Raw genomic sequence first — 21,057 nt, 5'->3', positions numbered from 1 at the left:
AATTGTTGATATAAATGTTTAAAACCATTAGGGGATACAGATGTTAGTGATTAAGATTAGTGAGTTTGAATTTGAAAAATATTTTGGATCTATTATTAGTCAATGATTAACCTAAATATAAGAGTTGATGATGATAATAGCATTAAAATTAGAACGAGTCACTAAAGGAGTAGTATTGAAATATGTTAGATGTTGTTTTTATTGTCTTTTAAAAAATTATATTAACCTCTTGGTTCACATTTTTGAGTTTCGAGTTATGTTGATCGTATTTTTAAAATGTAATGTTTTTTGGTTTGAGAACTATAATGAAGCTAAATTTAATTATAGTTATTGATATTACTAGTGTTAAACTATGATATATAATTATTAAGTGAATACTTAGTAAAATAGAACTGTTATACCCATAATTTAAAAATTCAATTTTTTGATAAACTAAAATTAATTTATGCTTTTCTCATATAACTTATTTAGTTTCTTAATTTATACAAATATATTTTTTTACAAAAATTTAACAAAAAATCAGTCTAAGTAGAGCTAAAATTATATCACTGTCTAAAAAGGACATAATGATATAAAATTAGACACATTCCATGAATTTAGACTCTAGTCTCTACAAAATGATAATTTCATAAAGTTTCTTCTATCCTCCTTGATTTCCCTCTTTGGTTCTTTTCTTTTTCCTTATTCAAATTTACCAAATTTACACTATTCTATTTTAGTCTTATTTCAAACAATACAAAATTAACTGATAAACAACTTAAATTCATTAAGAAACATAAAGTCACATAATACACAACAACAAAAGGGAAGAGTTGCCGGGATTCAAAGTGACTTTTAGTGAGATTAACCCCTCTCAAGTCCATATATTTGAAATTTATTTTTGAAGAAAAATATTTAACAGTGTTTTAAAATTGTATCTAAAAACATAAAAAATTTAAAATTAAAACATAATTTATAAATATAAAATAAAAGTTGCATCGAAAAGTAATCTTTCTAAACTTAATAAATGACCCCAAACTTAATTATTGTTGCAACTAATAAGAAAGCCAAAATGCTTAAAAAATTGAGATGTTATACAGCCTATAATATTATAGCACCTAATTATGTTTTATTCGTGTATGAATTTCATTTGTTAAATTTAGTTATATTAATGATTAAATGAATATCAAACTTATTGAATATAATATACTTTTACAGTGTCTATTTCCTTTAAGATGATAATTAAATATTTGTAAAATGATAATAACTAAAAATGAGTAAATCAAGTTTGTTAATAAAGTTATATTAATAGTATTAAATATTGAAAAATAGTACGTATACTCACAGTATTAATAATTTTTAGTCTACATTTTATTTACAAATCTATTGTGAATAATGTCTTTATTTGTTTGTACAATTATCATCTCAAATACTCATACCAAATAATTATTTACAATTAACATTACAAATTCTTAAAATATTAAACTTTGAATGAAAATGTCCTCTTCCCACTTTATATGCACAGGAACACAACAATACCAATAATGGAAAATTACGTATACAGCAGTTTATTATTCTCAGAAATCTAGAAACTTGATGACGAGGATTCCGTAGAGAAAAATAGCGTGAAAGGGGAAGGTGGAACTAAGAAACTTTGCAGAACCCACGAGTTTTGGACTGAAATTGCAACAATTTTGGTGGCAAAGGCAGCAATGGGCAACGCTCAATCACCTTCCAACAATGATCCTCGATATGTTTCAGCAGCCAGGTTCCTCTTTTTCTTTCACCACACTTAATTACACAAATTCATTTCCATAGATTGATCTCCAAAAGCTTTGCAGAGCTTTTACTAAAAAGGAACTTGAAGACTTGAGGTCTCTGTTCAATCATCTGGCAGCTCAATCACAGACTAACGCCAAATGCATCTCTCCCTCCGTTTTTCAGGTTCCTTTTGCAATCCAATGATTAATTTCTTTGTAATAGCCCACTTGTTATATTATCCCTAAAACCCATAAAAGTTTTGTTTTTGGGGGTTGCAGTCATATTTTGGACTTCATGGACCTATTGGGGAGAGGATGTTTGATTTAGTTACTCAAGAGCGCAAGGATCAGAGGTTAACCTTTGAGGACCTCGTTGTTGCTAAAGTGAGTTCTGGTTTTCATCATCGTTTTTTGTTGGTGTTGTCTCAAAACTAGGACACATTTATCGTGGTGTCATGCATCCAATATATGTTGGGTTGGTTTTTCATGTTGCAGGCTACTTATGAGAAAGGGACAAAAGATGAAATTGAAGAATTCATCTATCGCCTATTAGATGTATCTGGAGATAGTTTTATAACGAGGTAGGATGCAGGTCTGATCATATACAAACCTCCATTTAGTTCAAAATAATTATGTATTGAAGCTAGTTTGCCTATCTGCTAGTTTAAATTCACATATTTTTCTTCGCGGGTAAGTAAACTTTAGTCACTTTATATATAGACATCTCTCGTTTTGATTCAGTTCTACAATTGATATTTCTTTTGAAGTTATTTTTTCAGCCTGGTTGGTGTTCTGTTTATGTTTATAACTACGGACAATAGATTATAAAATGTGTGAATTTTATGTTTAAGGATAGGGTTCATCCATTTGAAATTCGATTTTAAAAGTTATTTTGCTTTTGCTATCCACCCTTAAATTCATGTATATACATTCGATATGCAGGTCTGATTTGAAAACTGTTATGATCGCCATTTTTAACAATATATTATGCATAAAAGATTCTCAGGATAGATCAAGTTCACATGAAGATATTGTTAACATATTTCTGAATGCTGCAAAATTCTCCATGCATAATGAAGGGGGCACTGAGGAAACCATGTCTTTTGAAGATTTCAGAAACTGGTGTACTCATCTCCCGTCTGTGAAGAAGCTTCTTGGAAGCCTACTATTGCCACCTGGTTCAGGTATTGCAGCACTTAATTTCCAACTTTTTTGTTATTGGCTTATTTTCTTACAATTTTATCTGAAAAATGACATAACGAGATCATTATCACGGAGTTATGAGAAGATGGACGGCAGACTGGTTGGGTTGTATGTTTCATGCAAATTGAACTTTCCCGTTGTTTATGATTTTCCCTCCCCCAAATTGTACAATGTCAGTCCTGAAGATGGGACAAAAGAGGAAGCTGTGCTGGGCAGTCAACACCCAATGTAATACTTTGTCTAACCATTTGTGTCATGGGTCAATGATACAACTAATGTAGTGTTAGGTTGTTACTTTTAAGTATGCTTTGTATGGATTAAGCTAAAGTTTTGTTAAATGTTAGCCATGTAGCATCCAGATTTAAATAGTGTGTTTTTTTTCCTTGATGTGTCATAAAATATGATTTGTTTCAGAACTTGAAATACTGGAACTCCTATAGGTGAAGTAGTTGACACCATGATTATGAGGATTAACTACATATACCTTCAAAAATCATGTGGGACTAAAAAAATGCTGCATATTAGATGTCAAGATCTATATCTGGTTCATAGGTAAGGTAAAGTTAGAAGAAGAAATAGGGTGGGTAGCATTGTTGATTAAGATTTGACAGAATGGTGTGGGGAATGTAAGGGGGAGAAACTATTGCAAAGGTTATAACGATTCACTAGAATTTTGGTGTTTGTAGAGCCCAATGCTATTTATTGATTCATCTGACAAACCCCATTTGGTGGGATAAAGCTTAGTTGATGTTATTTATATTGTAATTGTAGTTGTGATAGTCTTCTCATTATCTGCCATTTTTTCAGTGCAAATTATTTGGCCTACCTCAAACGAAACGTTTTGACTAAAATAATGATCTTTCTTCTGTTAGAATAGCTATTGAGTAATGTTAGATATAAATAGCAATTAATGGTGATGATCTGTGCAGCATACTTGAGAAGCTTGGCTAAATGGCTACTGGTGACCTAAGAACAATTCTTTGCCTGATATGTAATTTTGGAAAATGTTCTGATAGTTTCCAAAAACACTTTTATGTAACTTGTAAATCTTATTTTGCTAACTGTTTGCACAACTCAAATGTATCTGTTAGACTGTTATACAGACACATGCAATTTCATTAAACTATTGGCTTCACATTTAGACTGTATTCATTTCATTACCATTTTCTAAGATCAAATGCTACTGAATTAGTTTTCAGTAAAGTTCAACGTGTATGATTAGCATATCTTATTCCAATGTTTTTCTTTTTTCTAGGACGGCCTGGTTCTCAGATTCCCAAACTATTAACTTCAACGGCTATTGATTCTAACATTATACTTTTAAGAAAGGAATATGCTTGGCATATTGGAGGCGCACTCTCTCAGCATGACCTGGAAGATTGGAATCTTTTGTATCATAGTTCTGTTAATGGTCTTAGTTTTAATACATTCTTGGGCAACATTTCGTAAGTATATCGTTTTTTGCCTTTGAAGCATCCTACTGCTCTAAATTAGTAGATTCCTAGACACTTAGCACATAAAAAAAATGTGGAAATTTGCCAGAGCGGATTGTGAATGGCTTGGCTTTTTCACTATAATAACATCTCCAGTATCTTTAAATATTGAAGTGTTACGGGCTGTGTGCTGGTTGTACTTCTACTTCGTTTAGTGCTTTTCATGCAGTATATTCCTAAGAAAGTGTTCATTTGAGATATCTAAAATACTGCAAGCATTCGGTACTACTAATGGACTATATAATTGGTTTATTATTAGATTTACAAGCCAATAGTTATGTATAGGTTTTAGTATTAAAAAGTAGCTTTGTTATTACAATATAAAGTTAAAGGGTCCGAATTAACTTATAGCTAAACTTTTATTATAAATATAAGAATGAACAAAAAGAGGCATAGTTTATCAATTTACTGATTTCTGTTGTTTTCTGAGGTTGTTAATGCTAAAAATTCCAGTTAGATTCATTTCAGTTTCTGTGCTAGTCGAACTAATCACTATGTAGGATTGGAAATTTGAAATCCATATTTGACTTTTAATTTTAATTGCAGAAATCATGCAGGCCCAACTGTGTTAATTATTAAGGACACAGAGGGTTATATATATGGAGGGTATGCTTCTCAACCATGGGAGCGACATGCTGATTTTTATGGAGACATGAAATGTTACCTTTTTCAACTAAATCCAGTGGCTTCTATATTCAGGCCGACTGGAGCAAACAATAATCTACAATGGGTAACTATTGTCTACTTGAATCAAAGATTCTAGAATCATAGTCTTAACGTCCCTTTATTATATTTGAACTCTAATTGTTAAACTGTGTCTGTATTTTTTATTGGCATTAAAAATTTGGTTAAGGTTCTGTTTCTGGTTAAAATTTTCAGCAAATATTAAAAGGAAAAGAAAATAAGAAGGTATTTATAAGTTAAAACAAACTTATTTGGTCCAATTTTTATAAGAGTTCATTCATCTAACTTCTTCAAAAGCATTACAATATATACTAAACTTATGAAATCTATCTAATAAAACTCTAAGTAACATTGATGCTGCAATTTGAACAAGGGAAATAAGTCCTGAATTCTACATGACTTATAAAAGGCTTGAACATATTCCATTCACTCCAAGGCAGAACAGTGATCACACCATTGGATTTTATTGAGTTGAGTTTAGATAGCTAATTGGTAGTGTATTTAAAACAGTTTATATATTCTTATTTAACTCTTAATGACACTGTATTGTAGTGTGCTATGAACTTCAGTTCAGAGGACATTCCAAATGGCATTGGTTTTGGGGGACGAGTGAATCACTTTGGTTTGTTTGTATCAGCAAACTTTGATCAAGGACATACATTTTCTTGTACAACGTTTGGTAGCCCTTGCCTCTCCAAGACTAATCGTATATTGCCAGAAGTAATAGAATGCTGGGGAGTGACTCAAGTTGCAACACAAGACAAGCACGATGCTGTCAAAGGCACTGTTCTCGAGAGGTTCAAGGAAGATCGCAATATGCTTAAAATGGTTGGCCTTGCAAATTCCAGCGAGTAGATTATTGCATCACTGTCATCATTGTTCATGTCATCACAAAAACAAATTTATGCACCAAATCTTTGTTAAATAACATATTGTGAATTTGTTCTTTTGTTATTCTTTTTTGTACCCGCAGTAGATACCTCTGTCACTTGCCTCTAAACTTTCTTCACCCTCTCTTTGCTAATTAAAAATTAATGATGCTAACAATTTGTAATGAGAAATGGGAGTAACTTACCTATTATTACACACTTTTAACAATAACTGAATTTTATTGAAAATCATAAGTTTTATTAATATCACATGAGAAACACTCATGATTTTATAATTTTTAGTAAATTTTAACTAATAAACAAAGTGTATTGCAGAATTGAGAGGCTTAGCAATACCATGGTTTTGAAAATAGATGAATCAAGAAAAACTGCACTGCAGCCCTCGTGAGGCCCATGGTTTTGAAAAGCATATTGTTTGTAATCCTATAAGAAAAACAAGCTCATATGCAAACAACTAATTTCATAGGATCCAAACCTTTGAAATATTAATATACACCTATGTTTTTAAGTCCATTTATTTATGATAGACAAGGTTAGCTAAATATATGTAAATATGCAAGATTTGTGTCAAATTGATATATCCAAAACTAGAGCTGTTAATCCAGTCCGACCTGACTCAATCCACCACAGGTTGATCACTTAGTGAGCCAACCCAATCTGGATTACTTATTAGCAAGTCAAAAAATTTTCAACCCCACCCGGCCCAATGCGGGTTTGTGGGTTAAAAGGGTTGACTCACAAACTCACTTAATTAAAAAAATACAATTTTTTTAAATTTTTTTTTTGAGTCAAAACAAGATTATAATTCTAATTAAAATCTAAATAAATTTTAATACAATCCAAATACAAACCAAAATCACAAAAATACAAATTATTTATGTGTTGGATAAACAAGACAACCTAACCCAAATACAAAATTTAACTTAACAAAAAATACTTGAGTCGGGTTCTAGGTGAGTCAAGTCAAAAATTAACCCGTGTTAAAATTTGTAAAAAAATTTCAACCAAATCCGACCTGAACTCGTGGTGAGCCGGATTGGCTCACAGATTCCAACCCATCTTGAAAGCTCTATCCAAAACTAACATGTTATAAGTAAGCCAACAATTTGTTAACCCAATAAAGATTAAATTAATTCAAACTAACAACATTATACACAATCTTAAAAGAATCAAATCCAACTATTCATTACTTACATTATGCTCCATTAATTTCTATCTAAAATAACCAATTAAAGCGATGCTTCATTCATTTCTATCTAAATTAACGAATTAAAGCGTAGTATACAGTTAACTATCAACTATTCACACCAAAACATAATCTCATCAAAATACAACTACAAATTTAAATAATTTTATCAAATTTTCAAACACTTCCACATTTTTATCTAAGTCATTTAAAAAAATTCTAATCTAATTTGAATCATATGCAGAATCAATTCCATTTTAACAATCCTAATTCCAAATATTTTATTTAAATATTATTATTTCTTGTTGATAACAAAAGTAAGAACAAAAATTATTGAAACATTTTTTAAATTATAACTTTGGGTAGATCCATTTATTTCTGAATTTTTAATAGTTCTTGACTATTAAAGAATAATAACAGGAAAAAAATTGTCTTAGATTTTATTTAAATATTGGAGTTTTATCTATCACAATTTTTTCACATTAAAAATATTTGGTATAATTTCTGTAATTTTAATTTTTGAGTTAAGTACAAATTAATTTCAATTTATAAATTCATATTTTAAAAATGTTGTTCCTATATGAAAATGTGAAATGGGTGGAGATAAAGAGGGTATGTGACGATAACACTGCCCCTTCATTCATATGCTCAACATCCTATCATTTTGTACATGGATCACTAAAATCGACACACAATGAGTAGCCTAAAAGATTATTATAACTTAAAAAAGTTAACTTTTTTATATTTAAATATATTTAAGTTTAACTTGCGTTTAAACAAGAGATTTCGATAATTTAAAGAAAGTAAAATATATAATATTTGAATTATTTATAATTGAATTATCTTCGTTTCTTAAATAGTTTGTGTAGATGAAATAATTAAATATTTTAGATTTTAACCTTCTTGTTTGGATAAAGCAATTTAATTTCTATTTTAAACCAGACTCAACTTCATCCCTAAACCCGAGTTGAGTTAGCTCAACCTTTGATCCGGGACAATTGATCTCAAATTCAGTCCAGGCCAAATCAGCTCCACCTTTAATCTATGTGACTCAGCTTGACCTTTCGCCTAGGTTAGCTCAACCTTCAGTTCAGATTGACTCGGCTCAACCTTTGGCATGAGCTCTGAAGGGCTTGACTCAATCTTGGGTCGAGGTCGGCTTGACTCAACCTTAGGCTCGGGTTCATCATGCCCAACTATTGGCCCAAGCCTAGTCGACTTGACTTTTTACTTTAATAAAGGTCAAATAAAGTTAATCCAAACTCATAATTGAGTCAAGTCGGCTGAGACTTAATGTCAAGATGATTCAGCCAGAACTGAAAATCGATATGAACAAACTTGTGGACATTTTTCATCACAACTTGTGGAATTTCAAATTCCTTAATAAAAGAGATATTAAATAAATTCTAGAAAATATTAAGCAAACCATGAATGAAGTTTCCTTTTACACTATTATTTTCTTAATTTTAATAGTTTAAACTTTCAGAGAATTAAATTTATTTATGGTAACAATAGCAATGATTAAGATCAATACCAAACCGTACATTTGATTTTTAATCATCAATAATTTAAATGTAAGTTATCTACAATTTCATTATAGAAAAAGATAAATTGAAAAAAGCTATACATATGATTTATTATACTGTATAAAAAAAGTATCATTTGCAGGAGAGGGAACACCAACTTATATTTGATGGATATGGAATATATGGGTTTATTTTATAATGATAAAAGAAAGTCCTTATTTTGCTATTTTCGTTGTACACATCTTCCTTAATTATACCTAACAAAATGGGCTCTTTAAAAGGCCCAACACAATCACGTGATATCTTAATCCTTTGGGCCTACATAATCCCGTAGTTGACGGTAATAATAAATTAAAACATGCAAGAGTTAAAATACAGCGCATTAATTAACCTCAAAATAACTCCATAAATGTTAACTAAGAGAATTCGTATAAACTCTTTTTCTGAAATGATTTAAAAAAATTGTCATCGAACAAATAATTTAATGGATGTATACACCAGCACTATGAAAACTTTGATATTTCCAATTAATTAGAAAACATTTTTAATATTCTAGGCAAATATCGGTAAAAATCAACAAACTTTTTATGTATGATAGCACTATAATTGATAATAGCATTAATTTTTTTTATGCATTGTAATCTATTTTTTCCAAAAATAAATATAGAAATATGCCCAGTCAGTATCTAATACTTTTTCCAGTTTTGTGAATTTTATTTGTTTAAGAGAAAAAATAAATAAAAGAAAGAGAATGTATAAAGAAAATGAAAGTGGAAGTTAATAAGTAAACGAATTAAAATATCTTATACTCTTAAAAGATTAAATAGACCAATCTCATCATGAATTTTTTTATAGATTTGAGATAGGACTATGCAATTTTAAATGGAAAATACATTTTAGGAAGATTATTTTGGAATTTATTTTTGCTTTGCTTCTATCCTCATTACATGTCTACTTATAATCTATGTCAACATATAATGGATTTTTGGATTGGATTTATACAATTCATTTTTTTATTATATTTTAAAATGTCAACATTTTAAATTTCAAAATCACCATCGTATTATACATATAGTAATAAGAAAACGTAATGAAAAATACCACTTCATTAAATCATATACTAGACATCAATATATATATATATATATATATATATATATATATATATATATATATATATATATATATATATATAATACATATTTTTATTTAAATAAATATATAATTGACAATAACGTCTCTGCTTGCTCTAGCTTCAAATAAAAATATCTAAAACTTATTCTTTGTAACTTTAAAAGGGGTATAATGCTTTCAAAAAACTAAAAACAATGTAATGGTCGATATATATTAGTATTTATAGGAGCAAATATATTAATTATCATTATCTTTTATTTCTAGTTTTATTTGTTATTATTTTTTATTTTGTGTATTGGACTTAACTCGCGTTTCCTTTATTATAAATGAAATATCTTATGTGTATTTTTTACACGAAAGATTAATTTCAAACATATTTTTATTATATTTAATATGGTATGAAGACCATTATTAGAATCTATCTTAACGAAATTTTTTAGATTTGTTATACCATCTGTTATTGGGATCACCTAATAATATTTAGTCTCACGTACGAAATGTATATACCTCAACGTGACGTGAAGAGATATGTTGGAAGTCTTACATTGATTACAGATAAGACCAATTTTCATTATATTCAATATGGTATCAAGACTATTGTTAGAATCTATTTTAGCGAATTTTTTTAAATGTTATTCCACTGCTATTGGGGTTACCTAATCATATCTAGTGTCACGTACGAGATGTATATACCTCAGCCTGACGTGAGGAGGTATGCTAAAATTCCACATTGATTGAATATAAGACAAATTTAGAATATAGGTGAGTGCAAATCTAACCTTACAAATTGATTTTTTAGGATTAAGTTAGATTTAAAGTTTTTTAAAATGATATTTTGTAAGAATATTTTTGTGTTATTATATTTATAAATTTTTTTTATCTGATAAAAAAAATGACAATTATATATTGTACTACTCATTTTATTTTTTTTAATTTAAAACATTGTATTTAAATGGGAACTATTTATGTCAATCTTGTCATTGTTCGCTGAAGTAGATAAGGTCGGAATACAATTAATTAATGATGCAAAACTAATAAATGTAGCTTTTATTATTTTCTTAAAGAATTTCGAAAATTCGACAACAGATTAACAATTGTTCAAATATATTTATTATTCTTCATTTAACCTTTCATTTATTAATTATAAAGAAAAAGACAAGGAACATACCCATTTAGCTAACTATTGCTGTATGCAATAATGTCACTTTGAATGCATAAATCTTGCTCGTGACATTTGATTTGGAGAATTGAGTTTGAGTAATTCATTAAAATATTTTGTTAGGGTAATATTATGTCCTTTTATAATTTCTTCAACTACTAATCTTTACAATTTTTTATAAAATTGTCCAGAATAAAAAAAATCTTACTTTACAAAACAAATTGGAAGATTAATAAAAATATATTGCTATATATGTATAGCTTAATTTAGTTAATACTCATAAACATGTAAAAGTTTGATTTTAATATCTCTTACATATATGACGTGGTACCATTAGGTCTTGTTGTGTATTGAAACAATAATGTCTTAAAATGGTAGCTACATCATCTAACCCAATGCATGTTAGGCTGAGATAAGTTAACTTCTAGAAAAACAAAGCACATTTTAAACTTTCAAGACTAAAAGTGAATATTTTATTTCGAGAGATTAAGAAAATGTTTAAATTTTATTTTACAATTAAAAAGTAACTGTAGTTTTTATTTTTCAATTAAAACCTTATTAAAAAATCAAAGCCATACATAATTTTAACGTAAATAAGAAAAATATTTTAAAAAAAATGTATGTAGCAACTTCATATATCTTTTATGACACTTATATTTCCTACGAGAATATATTTATTGGTAGTATTGATCACCAACATACATTTAAAATGTTAATTAACTATTATAGTTTAATTAAGAATGTTGTTATTTTAATTAAAATAAATATATTATTACGTGTTTTAAAAATAAAATTATTTTGAAAGATTTTTTTCTTATTTGAACGGTCTGTGTCCTTTTGGACAATTGTTCCATCATCAATTCTCAAATTTAAAAAATGTAGCTTTACACCCAACAGTACAACACACATTTCCATTTAAGAAAAGGCCTAGCTAGCCAGTACTACATTGTTGCGTTAGAGAGGAAACTGTGTTCATGATCTAGTAGAAAAACCAGAAAGCACTGAGAAAATAGATAAACTATAGCTTAATTATTTCATCATATATATCAGTAGAAGCAGAAAATGCAGAAAGTGATTCTGGTAGCCATGATTAAGCATGGTTGTTGCTGTTGATGTTGTCGGTGTAGTTATCCATAACACCATCCAGCACTGAAGTGAATGACATGTTGGTGGTGCTGTAACCACCGTCCAGAACAAGGTTAACTCCATTCACGAACTTCGCCTCGTCGCTGCACAAAAATAACGCAGCTTTTGCTATGTCTTCAGCTTCAAGAACCGTCCCTTTCAACACGCAACCTTGCACAGCAGTTCCTGCGTCTCCTTCTTGTTCATCTTCAACGCCTTGTTCAGCATCGGAGTGGGAATGCCACCTGGACAAACGCAATTCACTCTGATCCCATGCTGCCCCAGTTCAACGCACAGGTTCTTCATCAGCCCCACCACCGCGTGCTTTGAAACGGCGTAAGCATGCGCCGTTTCGCCTCCCAGAAGCGAAGCAATGCTCGAAGTGAAGAGAATCACCCCTCTCTTCGCTGGAACCATGAACCTCGCCGCATGCTTGGAGCCCAAGAAAGCTCCGTACACATTAACGTCGAAAACTCTTTTGAAATCTTCCTCGTCGGATTCTGCTATGGATCTGTTCGAGTCTCCCGAGATTCCGGCATTGTTGAACATTATGTCGAGTTTTCCGTATTTCGTTATGGCGACTTCGACCACGTTTTTTACGTCTGAATCGCTTGTTACGTCGCAGTGAAGGTAGTGAATGGGAGTGTTCGTGCTGAAGGTTTTGCAGAGGGAGTGACCTAACGCGTCTTGCACGTCTGCAATGATCACTATGGCACCGTGTTGGAGGAATAGTTTGACGGTGGCGGCTCCGATGCCGCTAGCTCCTCCGGTGATTATCGCCACTTTTCCTTCAAGCCTATAATGTTTTATAGAAGAGGTTTCTTTCGGAAGATTAAACACCAATAAAACCTGAGCTTAATCATATAAAGTATTGATATCACTTTTAATTCAAAATATTAAGACAATAGATTTATTATTTTTTGCTCTGTTTTTAATCCAAAATATTAAGACAATAGATTTATCATCTTTGCTCTATTTTTTATTTTTAATCAATGTAAAATTTAGACTCACATTTAAATCTTTAAGAAGAATAATATATAACTTAAACTCATTTTTGAATTCCTCAAACTCATTCTTGAATTCCTCGTAGGAACACGTACGATTTATATATTTTCTTTTCAAAACCATTTTTGTGGATGTTATTGCATGAGTTGACGTGAGTCTCTTGGTAGATTTTTTTTGTATAAATAAAACTTGGTCCAATTTTTCGATGAGAATTAATTATGATGAATAACTTGGATGATCTTTCCCAATGGCATGTTAAGAAAAGCTCAAATATTTTCTTTACTTATTCTTGAAAATAACCGTTTAAGAAGAATAATAAAAAGAATAAAGAATTTGAGATGAGTTGAAGATGCGGAAATTTTTTAAAGATGGGAAAATAGTTTCTGAAAATAAAGAAACAAGAGTAATTTACCTTTTGGCAGGTGAAGCCATGGAGAGGGAATTGATGAAATAGAGAGGAACACCGGAAGCAATGAAAATGTTGAATGAATGATAATATTGGTAGTGTATATGGAGACTTTATAAAGGGTTTAGAGCAGTTAGATAAATGAACACCACCGGCCAACATCATCGAACAACTACTTTCATTTAATGCTGTCAAGTGACAAGTGCACAACACCCTAAACTATGGGACATTACATAACCATCGGGTTTTAAAAATTAAAAAGGAAAACATTTTTATTTATATTTTAATGTTCTCCAACAGACACTATCACATCTAGTATACTTTATAAACTCATAACGAGTTTTATGTATAAAATTTAAGTTTAGAGAATAATAAAAAATCAATTAGAAAAATGAAATCGTTAAAACAGTTATGATCAAATTCTTCTAATTAGTCTTGACACTATTTGATAATTATCAATAGATTTTAACGATCAAATTCTTCTAATTAGTCTTGACACTATTTGATAATTATCAATAGATATTCTTTTGTTGTTTTTATTAGGCAATCTAATTATTTGATTTAATTATATCATTAAGTTTTTCAATAAATAGTGTGCAAAGAGGAATTAACTATGTGACATGGACATGATATTTACGAAAGAGGAAATACTATATGTTATATGTTATTTAGTAGTGAACGAAGTTTTAGTTTGACATAACTCACTTTTTGTAAATCTTGTTAGAATATATATAAAGTAGTGGTGGATCTTGATTAAAAAATTTGGAGGGATTTAGAGTAATATACTTTTTTTTTTATCATTTAATTGAATTATTATTAGAACATTTTAATGACTCTTCTATAAAACAATTGAATTAGATTGATCGTTAAATTGGTGTAAAAAAGTATAATTTATCTTGTTTTCGTGTTTACATATAACTTTCCTTTTATTATTTTTACAGAATGAGTCTATTATTTTATTCTTCATCGATATACTTTTTTTAAATATATTAAAAAATAATTGAGAGAGAGATAATTATTAGAAGAAAAATATATTACAATCAAGTCATAATTAAAAATCGGTTATAAAAAAAACACATTATTTATTTTCTTCTATGATCATAAGAAATGAGTATACAAAAGACTCATGAGATAAAGATAATTTTAATAACTATTAAACTAATATTTCATCATCAAGTGAGACCAAAAAAAGAAAAAAACAAACGAGAGCAAAAATAATAATTATGTGTCTAACTTCATTTTTTCTTCAAAAAAAATGAAAGTAAAATATGAGTACAATTTTGTGAAAAATTAAAAAAGCAATGATAGAAGAAAATAAAAAATAAATGTTTAGTTTAATTACTCTTTTGGTTATTATTTCTAAAAATATCAAGTTGATCCTCCAGTTCTTTTTGTCTCAATTTAGTCTCAATATTTTTGTCGTACTTTGATATTTTTAGATGAAAACATGGACAAAAGAGTAGTTCAACCTAAATATTTTTATTTTTTTATTATATTTGATTTTATATTTTATTATTTATTAACATTAAATGTTGTATTTAAAAAAAATGCACAACTTAATTTTCATCAATTTTTAAAATATACTATATAAATTTTAAAAATTTCAAATATATATATATATATATATATATATATATATATATATATATATAATTTATCAAGTAATACTACATTTTCCTTTTCATTTATTATGTCATCCTTTATGTAGAAAATACGAAGAGAAAAATATTACGCTTCTCTCTTCAATTCAAGATTTTTTTTTCTTTTATTAAATACAATGTTTCTTTTATCTTCCATTTATACCTAATTAAGATATAACGTATGTTAGTATATAATGAATCTTATCATATATTCATGTTAGTAATGATATGCATTATACTGCAGGGACACGTCATAATGAATTTCATAAGCCAAATATTTTAAAATAACATTATATCCATTATTTTAATATGAAAACCATTTTGAATGTCAACGTCTTGCCCCTAAAATTTGCAATAAAATGCATATATGACATTGTTTTTAAATGGAAACAAAATTATGCTATATTTTTAAGTAGTTATTTGTTTTTCATTTGCCGCTTCATTCATGCATCCTGGACTGAGTTTCTGTTTCATAACCATTTTAGGATATATATATATATATATATATATATATATATATATATATATATATATATATATATATATATATATATATATATATATGTGTATGTGTCCGCGCGTGTGTTATGTGAGACCAATTAAGAGAAATATAGAGATGGAAAAGTTAAGCATTTTTGTAGTGAAAAAAAAAATGTTTTCTATTAAGTTCGTACCATAATTTTTTCTTTAATCTATCAGTAAATTAAAGTGACAAAAATATCAAATAATAGTTTACAAAGTTTAATATTTATACACTAATTTAGTGTAAAAAATTATACAACGAAGTGTGAACTAATTAGTAATTTATAATTTTGCACATAAAACTTAATGTTGAATTCTCTAAAGATTTAGGTGGATTGTCGGTGCCTGCTTTGAACTTATGAGCACTAATAATGCCATATAGTGTGTAATAATGGATCACATACATATCCTTTAACATATAGTTATTAGTATATTTGTAAAACCATTGCAACAAAATCATTAAATAGTAATTAATTTTAAAAATCAAAATAATTAATCATTTTATACACTTATGTATATCTTATTTTATAAACTAAATATTATTGGTATCTAGGTTCAATTATAGATAAAAGATTACAATTGATTTCTAAAAAGTTAAATATGTTTTTAATTTTAATTTTTAATTCTTAATGTGAAATTGAGATTCGTATCTGTCTCAAACTTTAATACAATTTGGTTTTCAAATTTAAATAATAAATAGATATAATCCTTTTAACCTAATTGTCTCAAATATTTTTTATGTGTCAAGCAACGTTTTGGACTAACTTTTAATTGTCTCAAATATTATTTTCCAATCAAATTTAAAGTTTAACTTCAATAAACTCTTTCATACAAAATTTATTAAATTTCAACCCTTCCTGTATTCTCATTCATAAAAGGTAAAACTTATGTTTTCTAGTGCAATAATTAAGGTGGGCACTTTCTTTCAACGAAATTGAAATTAATGACATGACATTTTAAGATGAATATCAGAATATTAGTAAAATTTAATTTAATTTAATATGTATGAATTTAGTGAGTGTTTGTGTTTTTTTTTTAACTTACATAAGTGAGAATGATGGCATTATATATATATATATATATATATATATATATATATATATATATATATATATTATAAAAATAAAATCTTGATTTTTGTTAAACACAGGCACCGACAATAGCTAAGTTGGTATATACAATAATTTCTGTTTTTAAAACAATTGATCAAGTGTTCTTCCTGCTCCAGTGAGGGAGCCATTTAGTTTTTTGAGTTTATATTGTAAGAATTCGGTATTTATGTATTTATCACATGAGCAATGCGAATTCTGAACTGTGCCTTTCATTTCACCTAATTGCCAACTTTTGCATCAAAATGAACAACGTAAATGTCCACCCGCAAGGGGACTAAATTCCCAAGTAATATTGACTTTAATCGTTTTTGCCTTTTTAATTTTGAAAATCTGAGTATTTACGGGAAATAATACACGTAATCATCAACAATTTCGAACTTCGCAACTGTCATGAAACAAACACCTTTATGAAAGAATTGTCGGTGGACTGATTCTTTGAAGAGTATAAAGAAAAGTCAAAAAGAAAAATGCGTAACAAATAAATGTTTTCCTTTGAAACTTGGATTATGAACTTGAGTACTGTTATTTGGTAGGAAATTTTGGATCTTACAATTAAACGGAGATCGTTGACATAGGAATGCTTTGATTAACTATCATATGTGGTTTGAGACCGAAGGGTATGCAAACATGGAACCATTTATTTGATTCAACGAAGGTTGAAGATTTTTCTCAAATTGTAAAGTTATGGTGTGGCTTGGCCTAAAATTGTCAACTTTGACGGTAAGAAAGATAAAGAGACAATACCATGGGCTAAGGAAAACTGTTCTCTTAAAGTCCATTAATTTTATCGTCTTCTTTCATCTACTTTCTTTCATGTTTTAAGGCTCCAATACGAGACTGTATTTAAAGAGAAACAACGTTTTTGATAGGTTGCAGAACAACGTTTTGATATCAAAATATGCTTAAAAAAGGAGTCGGTGATGGACAACTCTACTATAGAGTGGTACTTAAATTGGTGATGTTATGTTTCCTAGGTTGTGTAATTAATCTTTCCTCAAACAGTAATGAAAAAATAGGTCTCCTTGGAAAAATGGAAGTTGGTGTTGGGGTTGGAATTGGAAAAGAGGTTTTCTGAATGAGAAGTTGAAAAGCTAATCACATGTTTGACATTATAGCTTACATATTCTTTTGTTAAGAAAAGTAAAAAGGACAGAAACATAATAGGAGAAACAAGAAAACCAGTGGTAAGTGATATGGTTCGCACTCATTTGGAAAATTTAGTTGGATATTAATTATTCTGACTTCTGTTACAATACAGCAAAGTGTTTATTTTGCAGAATGTATTATTCATGAGTATGGAGAATCAAGATTGGGGGTACTGAAACATGTGAAAGGAAGGGTTAACAATGCTGAAGGCTCCATCAATGAGCAAATTATGGCCACTCACGTAGCTTGAATCATCACTAGCAAAATAGAGTGCTGCATTTGCAACATCATCGGTTTTGAGAGTGACACCTTTGAGATTAGCGAGTGAGTTCATGATGGTCTCAAGCTGTTCATCGTTAGCTCCGACGAAGTTGGTGGCCAAGGGAGTGGCAAGAGCGTAAGGTGACAAACAGTTAACCCTGATTCCGAACTGCCCGAGCTCAACCGCTGCGTTTTTAGTGAGACCAACCACCGCGTGCTTGGCGCAACAATATGCATGAGAGGCTGCGCCGCCGACGTAAGAGCTTATGCTGGCCGTTGAGATGATAGTGCCGCTGCGTGCCGGGATCATCGCCTGTGCCGCATGCTTGATCCCGAGGAAAACGCCTGTAACATTGACGCTGAGAACACGTTCAAAATCTGCCTTGTCGTTATCAATGATTCGATTCTTGTTGGGATCGGCTATGCCGGCGTTGTTGAACATGATGTCTAGTTTGCCATAGGTTTGGACGGTTATGTGGACGGCGTTTTTGACCTGATCCTCATCGGTGACGTCGCAGTGAACATAAGAACAAGTTGATGGCCCTATGGACTCGGCCACCGAATCCCCCAATTCGTCTTGGATGTCGGCGATCACTACTTTCGCTCCGTGCTGAGCGAACACTTCTGCGGTTCGTTTCCCAATTCCGCTAGCTCCTCCTGTTATCAATGCCACTTTTCCTTCCAACCTTCACAAACCAAAACGGATTATTCGATAGGAAGTAGATTTTAAGTTTCACTTAATTTTAATTTTATAAAGAAACACATAGTTCTCAAAATTTAATTATTTTTCTTTTAAATTTAATGGAACAATAATTTTTGTTAAAATATATTCTTTATATACCGTAAATATTATGGAATTCCAACACATACCTTCTGTTGGTCAGAGAGCTTGAGCTTGCCATTGATAAATCTGATTTAAGAAACAAATTTGAAAGGATACCCAATTATATAGAAACAAGCTTGATATATATACAAAAAATAGCAGCGATTGGAGGTAGGACAAAGTTGCTAATATTTTATTATCAGATTTATTGGAGGTTACGCTGTGGGGCTTCTGTTTATATAGATAAAGATTTATGCATATTTACTGTTTTTGTTCCAATTTGGGTATATCAATAATTTAAGGAATTTATTAGTATAAAGGGTTCTCAAGTTGTACCAACTGCATAGATTTTTTATATAGAAGTTGATACAAACAATCTTGGTAACGTACTAACTTGGGGTGTATAAACACTTATTCATATTCTCTTCTTGATATACGACAAGGTCAGTTCCCGCCGCGGACAGGGAATAATCAAGTTGGAATCTCACCACAATACTTCTTTTTTAAGACCGAAACTGAACATTATTTAACCTCTTTTCTGTAAGCGATCTATTTATTGAAATGAACATTTCTATTTTTTTAAAATTAAAAATATTTGTAGAAAATTATTACTTATATTATATATATTAGGTACTTTATTCAAAAAGGTTAGAATACTATATATGATTAATTAATATTTAAATTGTTATTACTTTGATTATTAGTATTATGATATAATTTACTTATAACAAAAACTATTTAAATATAATATATATATATATTCTGAAGTAAAATAACGTATACAATTATAGTTGAAACAAAGAAGGTAAAAAAAGTGTTGAGCTATAGGAAATAAGCTGAAATTCGAGCACTCGGTTTACCAAACGTTATCTTCTATTCAGAATGATATATGGGTGATGGAAAATTACAAGTTGTACTATGATATAATTTGTAATTTAAACTATTTGTGTTAATGAAGCTACGTGTGTTTAAGTTATCAAATGATGTGTTGTGTGAATTCTTGTTATTAGTTTTTGTTCTCGTTTAGAGTAAGAGTGATTTTAAGACAAAAAGTTCAAGTGTCAATAATTTTGAATTATTCTCTTATTTATAACAAAAGTGATTGTAGATGAAGAAATACTGAAGTTTTGTTGAGGTAAGATGTACAGAGAATTGATTTAATTGATTTTGATCAATAGATCTTTGATTTTAATAACATTAAAACTATCTTTTCAATATTTTTTGGATTATCACGATTTAATTTTATATTAAATTTGAAATTATCGGCCTAAAGCGGAGTCCTTGTTTTAAATTATGATCAATCAATGATCCAAATTGGATTATTTATCAAATGGTCATAATTTGATCTGTAGGAGTTTTTCCATATCATGACGTACACTGTGCACATAAATAATAAAGAAGTGAGTTCGTGTACTTTGTGTAAAATCCAAATTAAATTTGATCATTCAAAATAATAGTAATTAATGTAAAAAAAACTAAATTATGCTTGATAATTAAAATAAAAACTAAGCAATACATTTATTCATTCATACCTTTTTAGGATGAAAAATAATATTTTGACATCTTCAAAAATATAACCGGTTGACACTCCTTTTAATGATATAATATTATGTATTAAAATTTTAAATCAAAAAATAAAATAAATATAACTAAAATAATATTATTTTGGATTGTAATGTGTATGTATCTTGGCTTTAGTTGTGTCAACATAATACTACTTTTCTAGGATAATTGTGAGTCTAAAAAATCCTTTATATAATCTATCTTATTGACATGTCATTCCAAAATTAAAGAAAAAGAAAAACATGTTTGATAAAGTATTTTTCTTCAAATCACACAGCTTAAGGAACAAAATCCAATTCAACAACAATAATCATTTTGTGCCAAGTGTAGATACAAGAGGGGGTAAAAGAGACCTCGTATAGTTCAACTAAATGGACACATGGTTTTTGGTCCAATAAACTAGGGAAGGAGGAAAAATTCAAGTTCCAAAATACAAAGGA

At 29.2% G+C, this 21,057-nt stretch overlaps 2 protein-coding genes and 1 pseudogene across 4 annotated transcripts; 1 reads left to right on the top strand and 2 right to left on the bottom strand.

Moving 5' to 3' along the window:
* Positions 1 to 1,529: 1,529 nt before the first annotated feature.
* LOC114177641 (TLD-domain containing nucleolar protein) lies at positions 1,530 to 6,073 on the top strand. Of its 2 annotated transcripts, none has more exons than XM_028063109.2 (8): positions 1,530 to 1,747; positions 1,821 to 1,923; positions 2,019 to 2,123; positions 2,235 to 2,320; positions 2,682 to 2,923; positions 4,198 to 4,387; positions 4,982 to 5,165; positions 5,672 to 6,073. In XM_028063109.2, the coding sequence occupies exons 1-8, from the start codon at positions 1,692 to 1,694 to the stop codon at positions 5,972 to 5,974; spliced, it is 1,269 nt and encodes a 422-aa protein (XP_027918910.1). In that variant the 5' UTR covers positions 1,530 to 1,691; the 3' UTR covers positions 5,975 to 6,073. The 2 variants fall into 2 exon arrangements, with proteins under 2 accessions (XP_027918910.1, XP_027918981.1); XM_028063180.2 differs by having other exon boundaries at positions 1,533 to 1,747; positions 1,837 to 1,923.
* Positions 6,074 to 11,907: 5,834 nt separating this feature from the next.
* On the bottom strand, positions 11,908 to 13,621 carry LOC114190962 (short chain aldehyde dehydrogenase 1-like; annotated as a pseudogene). The gene is made up of 2 exons (XR_014984035.1): positions 13,557 to 13,621; positions 11,908 to 12,935 (listed from the first exon to the last, which is right to left on the bottom strand). The product of XR_014984035.1 is annotated as a short chain aldehyde dehydrogenase 1-like (transcript).
* Positions 13,622 to 17,911: 4,290 nt separating this feature from the next.
* LOC114194479 (secoisolariciresinol dehydrogenase-like) lies at positions 17,912 to 19,225 on the bottom strand. The gene is made up of 2 exons (XM_028084734.2): positions 19,102 to 19,225; positions 17,912 to 18,917 (listed from the first exon to the last, which is right to left on the bottom strand). The coding sequence occupies exons 1-2, from the start codon at positions 19,131 to 19,133 to the stop codon at positions 18,128 to 18,130; spliced, it is 822 nt and encodes a 273-aa protein (XP_027940535.1). The 5' UTR covers positions 19,134 to 19,225; the 3' UTR covers positions 17,912 to 18,127.
* Positions 19,226 to 21,057: the final 1,832 nt, after the last annotated feature.

The sequence above is a fragment of the Vigna unguiculata genome, chromosome 1, assembly GCF_037176805.1.
Source record: "Vigna unguiculata cultivar grain cowpea cultivar isolate G323 ecotype 2 chromosome 1, ASM3717680v1, whole genome shotgun sequence".
NCBI classification, from domain to species: Eukaryota; Viridiplantae; Streptophyta; class Magnoliopsida; order Fabales; family Fabaceae; genus Vigna; species Vigna unguiculata.
Note: the sequence above shows the minus strand (reverse complement) of the source record. Positions and strands in the feature narration are given on the sequence as shown.